A 12,660-nucleotide genomic window follows, 5' to 3' on the forward strand; every position below is an offset into this window, starting at 1 on the left:
TTACGTGAAAATCCAATCATACTTTAACATATTTACTGAGCTTTGTAGCAAACACCACAGTCTACTTTTAGACTATCTCCATCTTTGTTCCTCTCTCTCAGTCAAGGCAGCCACTCTTCTGCTTTCTGTCTCTTCTCTGGAGATTGCCCAGAAACAGACTGATGGACTCTTTCCATCTGACACTTCTTTCATTCTGCTTGTTTCAGTTCACACTTGTAACATCTATCAGTATTTCATTCCACTTCTTGCTTCATCTGTTTCCTCCCTCCCTCTCTTCTTCCTCCCCACCAATTCTTCCCTCTTTTTCCTTCCTGAATGGCACTTTTAATCATACTACTATACTTGTGCTATTATACATAGTACTTCAGAGTGGGTAATTTGCAAGATTTTATATCTTGGTTCTCAGTGCTTGAGTATTCCTTGTCAAGAACCCACAGAATCAATGTATGATGAAAGGGTTCTCTCCACTTCTAAGATTTGTTGCTATATTCTCACATGGTGTGATGTGCGAGGAAGACTAGCTAATTGTCTCTGATCTTTATAAAGTCACTGTTCCCATTCACAATGTCTGTGCTCAGGGCTACCTGTCTAAAGGTCTTGTGGCTTAATACCATTGCAATAGGTTTCAACCTGAATTTTTGAGAGGGCACATTCCAATTTATATTTTTTCCCTCAAATAATAACAGTTAAGAATACAATCAAATGCATTTCACTACAAGAGCAGTTCAAAAGTCTTGATATATCAACAGATAAGTTTACAACCTGGTCAGTCAAACAACAGGAAATCCTTGGACTTGAAGATAATTACCTATAACTTCAAGTTGAAAGTTATAGACACACAGAGCGAGGGTTAGTTCTTAAGGCCTTGGGAAGTTTGACCTAGTTGGCTTTTTGGGCACAGGAAATTTCCCAGTAGAGTTTGTGAGCATTAACTCTCCAAGGTGTTCATGACTGTTGCCGTTCTAGTTGAGTTGTCTGAGGGAGTTTCACCCTCAAGTCTTTAGCAGACATTATCACACTGGTGCTTTGTTGTGTCATAATCCCAATCCTAAGGCTCTTCAGTCTGGGCAGAAGGAAACTAGATGAAATAGTTCTTCCAGGGGACTATGTACTCTGAACAGCTGTTAGCTTTTTCCAATGATATAACCACTGAAGTTTATTTTCTGTGTCCTCTGGAGGAATCTTGTGAAGTGCACATTCTTGTGTAGTGTTGTACTTGGACCCTCAGAAAGTGACTCAAGAGCTTTGTGCCACAATACAAGGATCTGAGAGCTAAGGCTCCTCTAGACATAAACCTAGAAATTCTGTGCGTGCCTTGACTTTCCAACTTGAAACAACTATAAAATTCCAGGCCACGTTATTTTCAACTGGCGGTAGTCATGATGATTTCAAAGATCTCGTGAATGACTTCAAGCTCCTTCTTCTATTGTGCGAATGAATAGCATCTGGCTTCCTTTTTCATATTTATCCTCCACATCGGTATTTTGTCATGAGAACCATTTTGATTCTTCACAATCTGATGGGATGAGGCTCTTCCAAGTTAGGTCATGCTGCTTCCCTTTATTCTACCTAAAGATAGAATTTCCTACAAATTTTATCTTTAAACCATTTTACTCTTTTGTGATTATAACATACAATCAGGAGATACCATGAAACACCCCAAATACTTGAATTATAGATTTGTGCTCCCCATGATTAAAGTTTATCACTCTGAAATTTTGACTTTTCTAATATCATGAACTTCATGCAGTCAAGTTTGCTGCTGTGTTCAAAAGTACAGCTTGTCCTCTTCTAGCCAAATAAAACATTCATTTCTTATCTCCAACTCACCAGGATCATCTTCAATATATATTGTTCATCCCACATTCTACTGACTCCCTCTGCAATCTTCTGCTACAATCCTGTTTTTCTGAACCCTGAGAAAATTGTCCTTATCAACACATTCAATATTATACAGTCCTTGTCTTCATGTTTCTAGTTTCTCAGCCTCTTTCGATTTTCCATTCCCAAAGCTGAATCATCATGTATAGGCAGTCACTGAGCCAAAAAATCCATTCTCAGTTTTGATATCTTTTGTTGGTCTGTTTCCATAAAAACACAGGCAAATGAATAATTCATAAGTTACATAAATTTTGTGTCTAACAGATTCAAATGAGAAGATGTTACACATTAAGTTCTGGCCCATTTAGTGTCTGGTGAGGTCTTTATGTCTAATTCCAAGACAGTGTCTTCTTGCTACATCATCACATGGCAGAATGTAGAGTGAGTAGATTGATGTGCTTAGCTTCAGTGCTTTCATAAGACTGACTACCCTATGTCTGAGGACACAACTCTCATGATTTTCCATTCACTAAGTATCCAAATTTTAGTACTGATATATGACTTTGAATATCCTTTTTCAAGTTATTGTAGTTGTATACTGAGTTTCATGTTGCAAATTTATTATTACCCCTCAGCATTACAATGTATTAATTACTCATAGTCTTTTATTGTTTATTTTATATTTAAGCAATGGTGCTATATCTAATGTGACATTAGTAATTCTTATTTGTGGAAATCTTATATCATTAAGTGTTTCTGTACTGGATATTTTACCTATCAATCAATTGTTTCTGTAGAAGTTTATCTTATACTGTAGGCTGGAATTTGAGAAATACTTGAGTATTAGCTTGGTTTGTGACTGTATAGCAAAATATTTATTTGAATTATTTATAAAGAGCAGAACAAAAATTTGCTGAATCATATTTCTAGAATCCGGTAAGTCAATTATAAAAATGCTAAAAATTGCCTGGGCTCTTCTTATTTCATCACAAAAAGCTGAGAGCATAACATAAGTTTGTTTGAAAAGAAAAATATTACATACAACAGGGTATACCATGCCCTCAACAGCAAAGATCTTCCCACAATAATGGCAACAATCCATTTTCTGAGGTGGGATTTCAATTCTTCTTAAAAGTCCACCCCTCTCAGTATTGTTCCAATAGTCAATAAAAAACATCAAACTGTATGATTTGATTATTGTTAACAGTTTTCTGTGGATGCTCACAATACATTAAAAAACATTTATTTTTCCAAAGTTAAACAATAAAACGGTTTTGCTGTTATTTATGAAACGTATTTTGGTTTTCAAAGAACAACAATAAAAAAATAATGTGTCCAATTTTTGAGTGTCAATAGTAATGCATATCTGCTTTTTTAGCATTTGTGGAATTCAGCATCTGGAAAGAATTGGCAAGAAACTCAATCTCTTTGACTCCCTTTATTTCTGCATTGTGACATTTTCTACTGTGGGCTTTGGGGATGTTACTCCTGAAACATGGTCCTCCAAGCTTTTTGTTGTTGCTATGATCTGCGTTGCTCTTGTGGTACTCCCCATACAGGTAAACAGAACCTTGTTGCTCAACTTCTCTAGTAATAGACACCTGATTGTTTATTTCACACTAATATTATAAGACATTATTAATAGTTTCATGAATTGTTTATATTTTTCTGAAATGTCTTCCTAAATTTTATTACTTACTTTTTTTCACATGTCACAAGTAATTTGCTCCCATTTTGGTTTGATTGTTGAATATGTTTTCTTTTAAATATAGGTTATCTCATATTACCTATTGTAATATAATATAATTTTAAATTATAGGATGTAAGACTAAGGAATTAAATTTGGAAAATGAAGAAATAAAGAGACATAAAGTTTAGTGGGTAAAAATGTTAATTTTTCACTGGGCAAGAGTAGGGCAGGCTGTTAATTCCAGCACTCAGGAGGCAGAAGCAGGCATATTTCAGAGTTCCAGGCCAACTTGGTCTACAGTTAGAGTCCAGGACAGCCACAACTATACAGAGAAAACTTGTCTTGAAAAAGCAAAACAAAACAAAAGCAAAAAGGTAGTTTCTCATGTTTATCTAAATAACACAAACTCTGGGCATTGTGTTTGTACATTATGAAGCATTTTGGGTACTAGGTGGTTTGCAAAGGGCAGAGATATAAACAATGATCAGTCTCTAATTCTTTGTTCTAATGAGCACGGATTGCCCATAAGTGAACAAATCAAGAACACAATGTGACAAATTAAAAATAAACTTTCATTCTCATTAAACAACCTGAAATGGTTTATACTGCCATGTCTGACTCCCTGACATTTGTCTACAGCACTCATTATTTCATAGGTAGCATGGGGCATTGCGTATGTCAATGCAGCTTTCTCCGCTTGCATGATATGAGAATAATAAGGCAGAAGAATTTGGAGCAAATTTGGCAGAGCTGTCCCCTTTCATGCAGTGAATGGCATATTACATCATACTTCCGTGAACATGAACTTGGACTAACTCTGATATGGTATAATAGTAAAATCTCTCTAACATGTTTCATTGGATATCTGAAGCCCATGGTCCTCGTTTGTAATCTCTGGGGAAATCATGTGCTCAGTCTGTTGTTGAAAGGGATCCTGATCATTCTCAGGAACCTCAAGTATTTCCAGAGCAAGAAATGCCATGTACTTGAGAAAAGGTGGGAGGCACTGCCCTCGACTTTCACTTTCATGTGGGATGATTTTCATTCACATGTGGGAAATTCATTACAGTTTGAACAATTGGCCTATTTGTGGATGGAGAGACAAAAATCGGGTGGCAACTATAGTCGTCACAGAGCTCAGACCGAGAAGCACGTTGTCCTGTGTGTCAGCTCACTGAAGATCGACTTACTGATGGATTTTCTAAATGAATTCTATGCACATCCAAGACTGCAGGTAAATTTACATTATATTTTGTACAACACTGAATCATACTTAATAGCACATTAACCAATAGTGTGTCCTGTATTCTGGCAGTTTTATTTATATACCCACATTTTAAAAAGGCAAAGGAAAGACTATAAATATAACGAGGCACATAGAAAAAGTGCTGGAGGAATAAACAGCCTTGAGGTTTCCTTCTGTATTTGTGCTAAAACACACACGGGACTTGTTATTGCTAGAAAGAAAAAATTTATTTGACTTAAAAGATTGTTGTTTCCTCTCTTGAGTAAAGCATAGCTGATAATTCTATGAAGCAGTGACTTTTAACATGAAATATAAAAGGCAATGAAGAAACCATCCTGAAAAGTGTAGTTATAAGAAGTACTGCTGATAGGAATGTGAGAGTATGGCAGATACTTTTTTAAGTTTTTAATTTTTAATGTGTATGTGTGTACTTGAGTGTCTATGCATATGTGGGTTTGTGTATGCCTGTGCATCTGTGTGTGTGGGTGGCTGTAGAAGCTAAAATATTGTGTCAGATCCCTGAAGATGTTGTTGTAGACTATTGTGAACTCTTCAGTGTTGGTGCTGGGAACCAAATTCATGTCCTTTGTTAAGAGCATCCAGATCTCTTACTTGCCAAGCCATCTCTCCAGTGTCTGAAATTTCCCTTTTGTATATTCATTTTCTGGAGTGTGACTAAGTATTAATGAGACAAAGTAAATTTGGGTATTTTTTTCAGTGCAATTAGTTCATTTCAAAGAAACAATAGTTGCTTGTTTTGTTTGTCATGAAAGAATTTGTGTGAGTAAAATCCTGGACAATTCTGAATATAAATATAATTCATAAGTGATATCTAAAATGCATAGTATTTTTATTTATCACTTTTATTCTACATTATTATGCTTTTAAACTTTTACATAAACTTTAATTTTCTTTATAAATATTTTATGTATATGTTTATTAATATACTCTATTCAGCTCATGCTCTCACAATAATTAACTCTAATAACAATATAGATATTCTAAATACTAACCATTTTGCTATAGATACATTTTAAGTTAACCTCAATGGAAGAGTTTCCATAAAAGCCAAATTCTTGTAGACTACTCTTAAGTCATTTTACATTTCAAATGTATTTTCTGGACCACTAAATGATGATACACTCTAAAATGTTTTGACCTAAAACCAATCTTATTCGTTAGAAATTTTCCAAATTACCAGTTCATAACATAATATTAGTTAGATGACAATAATAAATTTCAGTCTACAAGGAATAACTTGAAGTATGAATGGACTCATAAACCTTTCTCTCTCTCATTCAGTATGTATTTTACACTCACTTTGCAGTGGAACCTAAACTAAAGACGTGGGTGGCATCCACTCCTTGACTGCCTTTCTTTGTGCTACTGATAAACTAAAATAGCTCATGCTGATGGATTGTTTGCATTTATCACTTTATGCTTATCATAGTGCAATCTTACTTAATTTCTCTGAATTTAGATGTTAACTTTTTTTATTAGCAGAAGTTCATTTTAATTTGATCATAATTAAAGGAAACTTCTTTAAGTATTTTGTGTACCTCTGTAGGATAAAATAAAGCATGCTCATGTTCATGCCATTGCCCACTCTGCCTTGAACAGGATTATTACGTGGTGATATTGTGTCCTACGGAGATGGATGTGCAAGTTCGGAGGGTGCTGCAGATTCCAATGTGGTCCCAGCGAGTGATCTACCTTCAAGGCTCAGCCCTTAAAGATCAGGATCTCCTGAGAGCAAAGTAGGCATTGTCACCACATTCTATCTCTCATATTTTAATTTTCAGTCCTCTGATGACTTTTCTCTCATAATTTTTGTAAGATACATTTCACACATATTTAAATTTAAAATTGAGCTCAGTTCTGCTTATTATAGACCATATAATAATACTACTAGAAATATAGACTTTTTTCCTCCTTTTGTTTTAAGTTAGATGTCTATGATAGCACAGTTATATCATGCAATGAGAAGTAGCCATGATAGAATAATGATTGCTATCAGAGATAGATAAGAGGTCTTGAGACTTCCCATTATTAAAGTCTCCAAATTTCACAATTTTGCTTTTATTTTATAAATAAAATATTTTGCCTAAATATTAGGTGAGATATCAAAGCATGAGCCAGTATTTGAATTTTAAAAACATTGCAGCAAGTACTCAGCAGCACATTTTATCTTGCTGAGGTTAAAGTTTGAAAAGTGGCGCATGCCTTTAATCCCAGCACTCGGGAGGCAGAGGCACGCAGATCTCTGTGAGTTCGAGGCCAGCCTGGTCTACAAGAGCTAGTTCCAGGACAGTAACCAAAAAGCTATGGAGAAACCCTGTCTCGAAAATCCAAAAAAATAAATAAATAAATAAAGTTTGAAAAGTCCTCAGAGCTGGAGGAAGCAGGATCCTGAGAGGTCCTGTGGAGTTGCCCTCATATTCTCTATATGCCTGTCATCTGGGCTTAAAAGGTGCCATGGTCTAACCATTTGTTATGGGAAACCCATCTTCTAACACAGAAGTAGAGTGAGGAAATAGACTGGGGGGCTTTAGTCCACTAGGGGATTGAGGCTAACACAAACAATTTTCTTAGTTTTAATACCCGGAGAAATCTCTAGCAAGCAGAGCTTTGCTAACCTCTGCTGTTAAAGATTCAAGTGTATCTTCATTTTTCTCCTAGGATGCTTTCGTCTACTGTTTTAAATGTGATGGTTTCTTCATCACAATTGATAACCTAAGACTTTTGCCTTCCAGGACTCATCTAATGTCCCAAGTCATGCTTAGGTACTAAGTAGTTGTGAATTCTGAAAGTACTTTTGATTTATCGTGAAGAAAATAAATTTTGCTGAAATTTGTTTTATTTAATGTTTTAATTTAAGAAAAAAAAAAACAGTAAGGAGAAACTTCCACAATAGAATGAATGATAGATATTGGGAAACTAAAAATACTTAATATTATATGTTTTGTCTTAGAGTTTATCTCCATTAAGTACTACAGATGACAGTTCTATAAACAGTCAGATATTATCAAATACGTATGTGAATTGGAGCTTTAACAATTTCTTATTTGATATCTATATATTCACTAGAAGATGTTGCCACATTTGCATTCTTTCAAGCACTATATTCACTTTTCTGTATAAATCATTCTCCTTAAATTACTATGAGTTAAGTGCTTCACACAGCTTGTCCACTGTGCACTGATATGTATGTGTGTGGTAGAAGCTTTTTATTCTGGAAATTGAATCCAAGCTCTTTGTTTTAGCTGTAACTATCTCCGATAGATTCTATGTGTCAGTACAAGTATTGAAATGATTTTCCACAAAAAGGGTCACCTTTACAGAAAACCCTCCATGTGAATTGTAAATGGATAAATTGCAGAAAAGGGTGACAAGGGACTGTTGACCACCTAGCACTTTTCTAAGAGGTGGGCTGAGCAAGACAACTCTTAGGGTGACAGACTATCTACTGTATGTACATTTCTAATCCTAATTTTATAAAATATTTGGGACTTAATGATAACGAATACATTCTTCAGCATAATTCCCCATGCAAGGAACAAGGAGTAGGAGTCTCCAAACAAGTCCCGAAGGTCAGTTTGTTGACTTCACTGCATTACAGAAAATAATGCTTCGAGAATGTTGACCAACACCAATGTTATTTAGCAATCATGCCTCAATGTTTTCTTCAGAATTGTTTTGTTTGGATCAGTTTCCTGGGCTTTTTATCTTTCTTCTCTAGTGAGAACATATTTTTTGAAAAATCTAACTTTATCACAGTGTACCAGAAAGATAAATCATTACTAATTTGAAAAGTAACCATTCTCATGTTTTAAAACCACGACTTATGAAGAACTAAAACATATTTTTCTTTTAGTTACAAATTTTGAGAATTGAAAAACATTAGCATGAGGAAATAGAGTTTGGAACAAGAAGCTGGACAGTCTCCTGGAAGCATAAACATACAATGGAGTTTGATTTAAAACCACTATGCATATCTATTACCTCTCTCTAACTGAGTAGTTGTAGTTCAGTTAGGTTAGCCATATAATAAAGATCAGCAGTGTTCCTAATATGTGCAAAACATATTAATAAAACTATAATAGCTAATTTCAACTTCTTTTTCTGCAATAAAATCAAGAGCTCTATGACTATGCCATTTGTTATTTTCACAAATGTAGTCAGGGTTGACCAGATATCCGACTGTCCTTTAAGTGTAAGGACACACATATAGATGTGGACCAGGCAATGACACAGCCACTCCAGCAGCATTTCGGTGTGGTTACTCTGTTTCCTGTCTGTGTTTAGGATGGACAATGCGGAGGCCTGTTTCATTCTGAGCAGCCGCTGTGAAGTGGACAGGACATCATCTGTAAGTCAATGAAACCCCCTCAGTAAATTTTGGTTTTCACCATGCAAGGTTTTTGTTTAGTATGAGTTGAAACAAATAAACAAACAAATAAAAAAAACCCAGGGAAATCAAAAAACTAGCAAATGAAAACAAAACAACAGCAACAAAAGAAAGCAAATCTAGCATAATGAAACTTTGTAAGTTTAAATTTTCACCAAAGTTAAGCAATTATTTATTAGCTATAATTATTTTAACATTAAAAATATTGTCCATTGTGTCAACAAAACTCTTATTAATCTTTTACCTACCTTCTAGTAATCCTCTAGCTAAATATGTCCTACATGATAGAGCTTTGTTAGGATGACCTAACCCTCCCTAACTCCAAATGAAAACAGATGACTCAAGTATAATGAGATTAATTGGAGAATTTCTTTAACACTATATGTTGCTTTGAAAACTCTTTTCAAGTTATTTAAAGTGGGGACTGGAAATGTTCATTGTTTAAAAAGATATGCAGGAATCAGTTTGGTAACTTGACTTAACAGAATTTCTGTGATATATTTTTTAAGTCCGGGCTACTTTAAATCAAACTAACTTAAATAAATTAACGGCTTATGATTATAGTTTTCGAAGAGATAGTTCAACTGCACTTGGTTTTGTATAAACTTGCATTAATAAATGGTAATATGATTGGCTTTATATTTGAACTTCTTGCTCACAGGTTTGTAATTTAAAAAAAGCATTCTCACCAGTCATGAGAAGATGATTCTTATGAAGTGATTCTATTTTCACCAAATTCAAATGCTAGAAACCTTACTTTTAGTGGCTCAAGATTTGAATTTATCTAGAGACAAGGTATTGACAATAGTTTAGTGTGGAAATAAAGTCACTTTTTGTGAGTCTCTGATGTGAGTCTTAAAAACAATTGTGTCCTTTACAAGAAGAAAAATTTAAGGAAGATGCATACCTGAAGGGTTTCAAATAAACATGAAAGTGGTCAGAAGAGCCAACGACATGCACTTGGTATAAGATCTTCCCTCACAGCTCTGGAAGGAGCCAAATTGTCACCACCTTGAGTTCAGTCTCTAGCATCTGGGTCTGTGGGAAAATAGATTTCTGTGGATTATCTGACTTTCTGGGATTTTGTCATAGTTATCCTGGAACTAATCATCAGACCTCACACAAACACAAGGTCAGAAAATATCTCAAATAGTTCTTTTACATATGTTTTAAAAAGTCAGGGCTGTGGAGATGATCAGTTGTTAACTGCATGCACTGCTCTTACAAAGGAGCTGGCTTCACCTCCCAGAGACTTTATCATTGCCTAGCAGCTGCAGGAGGCCTGACACTCCCCTGTTCTGAGTTATGTGGTAACTTCCCCACATTTGCCTCACACACACAGGCACACAAACTAAAGTAAAAATTTACAATGTCTTCACTCTTCTCCGTTATCACATAAATTATTTTAGTCTAGATTTTCATTACTTTATGTAATTTCAATTTGAGATTCCCTATATAGTTGGGCATAAAAGTACTCCAAACAGATCTGATACAGTAGGGAATTTGAACATAATTGTATGTTGGTATTATCGTTTCACACATAGCTGTCAGTCTTGTTCATATGGCTTTTTAATTTTGCAAATCTTACAGTCTTTCTTTCAGATCTGATACAGTAGTGAATCTGAACATAATTGTGTGTGTTATTGTTTTCCACGTAGTTGTCAGTTTTGTTCATATGGATTTTTAATTTTACAAATCTTATACTCTCTCATTGAGGAGCAGAGACATATATATGCAAATAATATATAGTATTTTCTAGAGTTAACTTTACAACATGAATTTAGGAACCTTTAATTGAAATGTTTGTAATCTATTTGTTTCTGATTGAAGAAAATTGGCAAGAAGTTAATAAAAGTACCCATAAGGATTAAAAGTTAAGTAGATGAGGCAACAGTAGTAGAATTCTGGAAGTTCTAAAGTAAGTAGATGAATGGCAACTGGCTCATCCAGAGGAAGTTAAAATTTATGTTTAGAGAAAGAATGCATCACAAGTGGCTGCTGTTATCAAGGAAACCTCTAAGATCTCAGAAAAGAAGGGGCCAGTTATTGCTTAAACTAGAAATGTATGTAGGACTTGTTCAAAGTCAAAGAAAGGAGCAAATTCCCCGTATCTCTCCACCTTTGCCTTGCTGAATACTTTCTGAACCCAGGGGAAAAAGGTATGGTATTTAGGCAATTTTCAAGGCCAGTAAGTAAATGTGGGTGACCTAGGTACATGCTACATCTTAGTGGATTGAGCACTAATTGTCTGATGTATTTTATATGCTTCTTCATATAAACATATTTTGGGGAAGTGGTTCATCATAAAGGAAAATGCTATATATGCTGGTGTGTGTGTGTGTGTGTGTGTGTGTGTGTGTATGTTCTTGTGTGCACACATGAGCATGCATTCACATGTTCATATCAATATACAAATATAGAAATCCCTGGGGCAATATGTGATCATGCTATAATGAAACAGATATAATACTACCATGCTACCATTCTTTTCTTAGAATTTTTCTATTTTAAATACTTTTCTCCTTTATATATATTCAGTTCATAAGAGTCAGTGGACATTTTAGAGAATGGCCAAGAATGATAATAAGGAAAAAGAGAATGAGTGAACACAAAATTTATACCAAAACTAAAAGAGAAATCAGGGGAAACAGAAGAAACTTACTTTAAATATGGATGCAGAAATAATTTTTACAATATCTATTCAGAAGATGTTGATATTCAATAAATGCCTTAAGTGGAATGTGAGAGCTCAATGTCTGTATCAAAAAGAATAATATACTATAAAACAAAGCAAATCAACTGACCAAGGAACATTCCAGAATCCTCTAGAAGCCTCTGGAAATCAAATATACAGGAAAATTCAGTTAGTAGCCTAGAAGGTAAACTTAACGCTAGACATATGAAGAAAAGTAGACTACATAATAAGCCTAACTCAAAAATAAGAGTAAGCCATGAGAACATAGCATCTTATTCACCTAGGATTAAATGGATGAAATAATATCTACAATGTACTAAGTAAAAAGAAGGGAACTGAGAACCAACTTTTTCTGTTACACACAATTCAATTCAATCAAATTTGGGAGATGAAACTGTCCACTGTGTAAGACTTGCTTATTGTAGTATAATAGCTGTGAAATAACCACATTTGCATTGGATGTAGATGGGCATATAGTGAACAAAATTAGCATGAAGAATACTAATCAAAGAAACTGAAGGAGAAGCAGGAAAAAATACATTTAAAACTAAATATGGAGAAACCAAATTCTCCATGCATTTGTATTGGCTGGATTACTTTGATAAGGTAAAAGCACTTGCATTTATGCCAGTATAATGTCAGGAAATGCCAGTAAACAAAGACGGAATTTAAAGTTTATATATATATATATATATATATATATATATATATATATATATATATATATACATATGTGTTTATATGGATATATACATACATATATATGTACAGAAACAGAAACACACATGTATGCATGCACA

The 12,660-nt window shown here is 34.5% G+C and overlaps 1 protein-coding gene across 3 annotated transcripts in view; it reads left to right on the top strand.

Moving 5' to 3' along the window:
• The window catches only part of Kcnt2 (potassium sodium-activated channel subfamily T member 2), a 353,892-nt gene that overhangs the window by 199,002 nt on the left and 142,230 nt on the right, over positions 1–12,660 (top strand). For all 3 annotated transcript variants that reach the window (XM_075988160.1, XM_075988159.1, XM_075988161.1), the window contains 4 exons: positions 3,200–3,380; positions 4,581–4,745; positions 6,378–6,514; positions 9,063–9,126. In XM_075988160.1, the coding sequence (XP_075844275.1) occupies positions 3,200–3,380; positions 4,581–4,745; positions 6,378–6,514; positions 9,063–9,126 (547 nt within the window). The remainder of the gene's footprint in view (positions 1–3,199; positions 3,381–4,580; positions 4,746–6,377; positions 6,515–9,062; positions 9,127–12,660) is intronic.

Source organism: Microtus pennsylvanicus, chromosome 10 (assembly GCF_037038515.1).
Source record: "Microtus pennsylvanicus isolate mMicPen1 chromosome 10, mMicPen1.hap1, whole genome shotgun sequence".
Lineage (NCBI taxonomy): Eukaryota > Metazoa > Chordata > Mammalia > Rodentia > Cricetidae > Microtus > Microtus pennsylvanicus.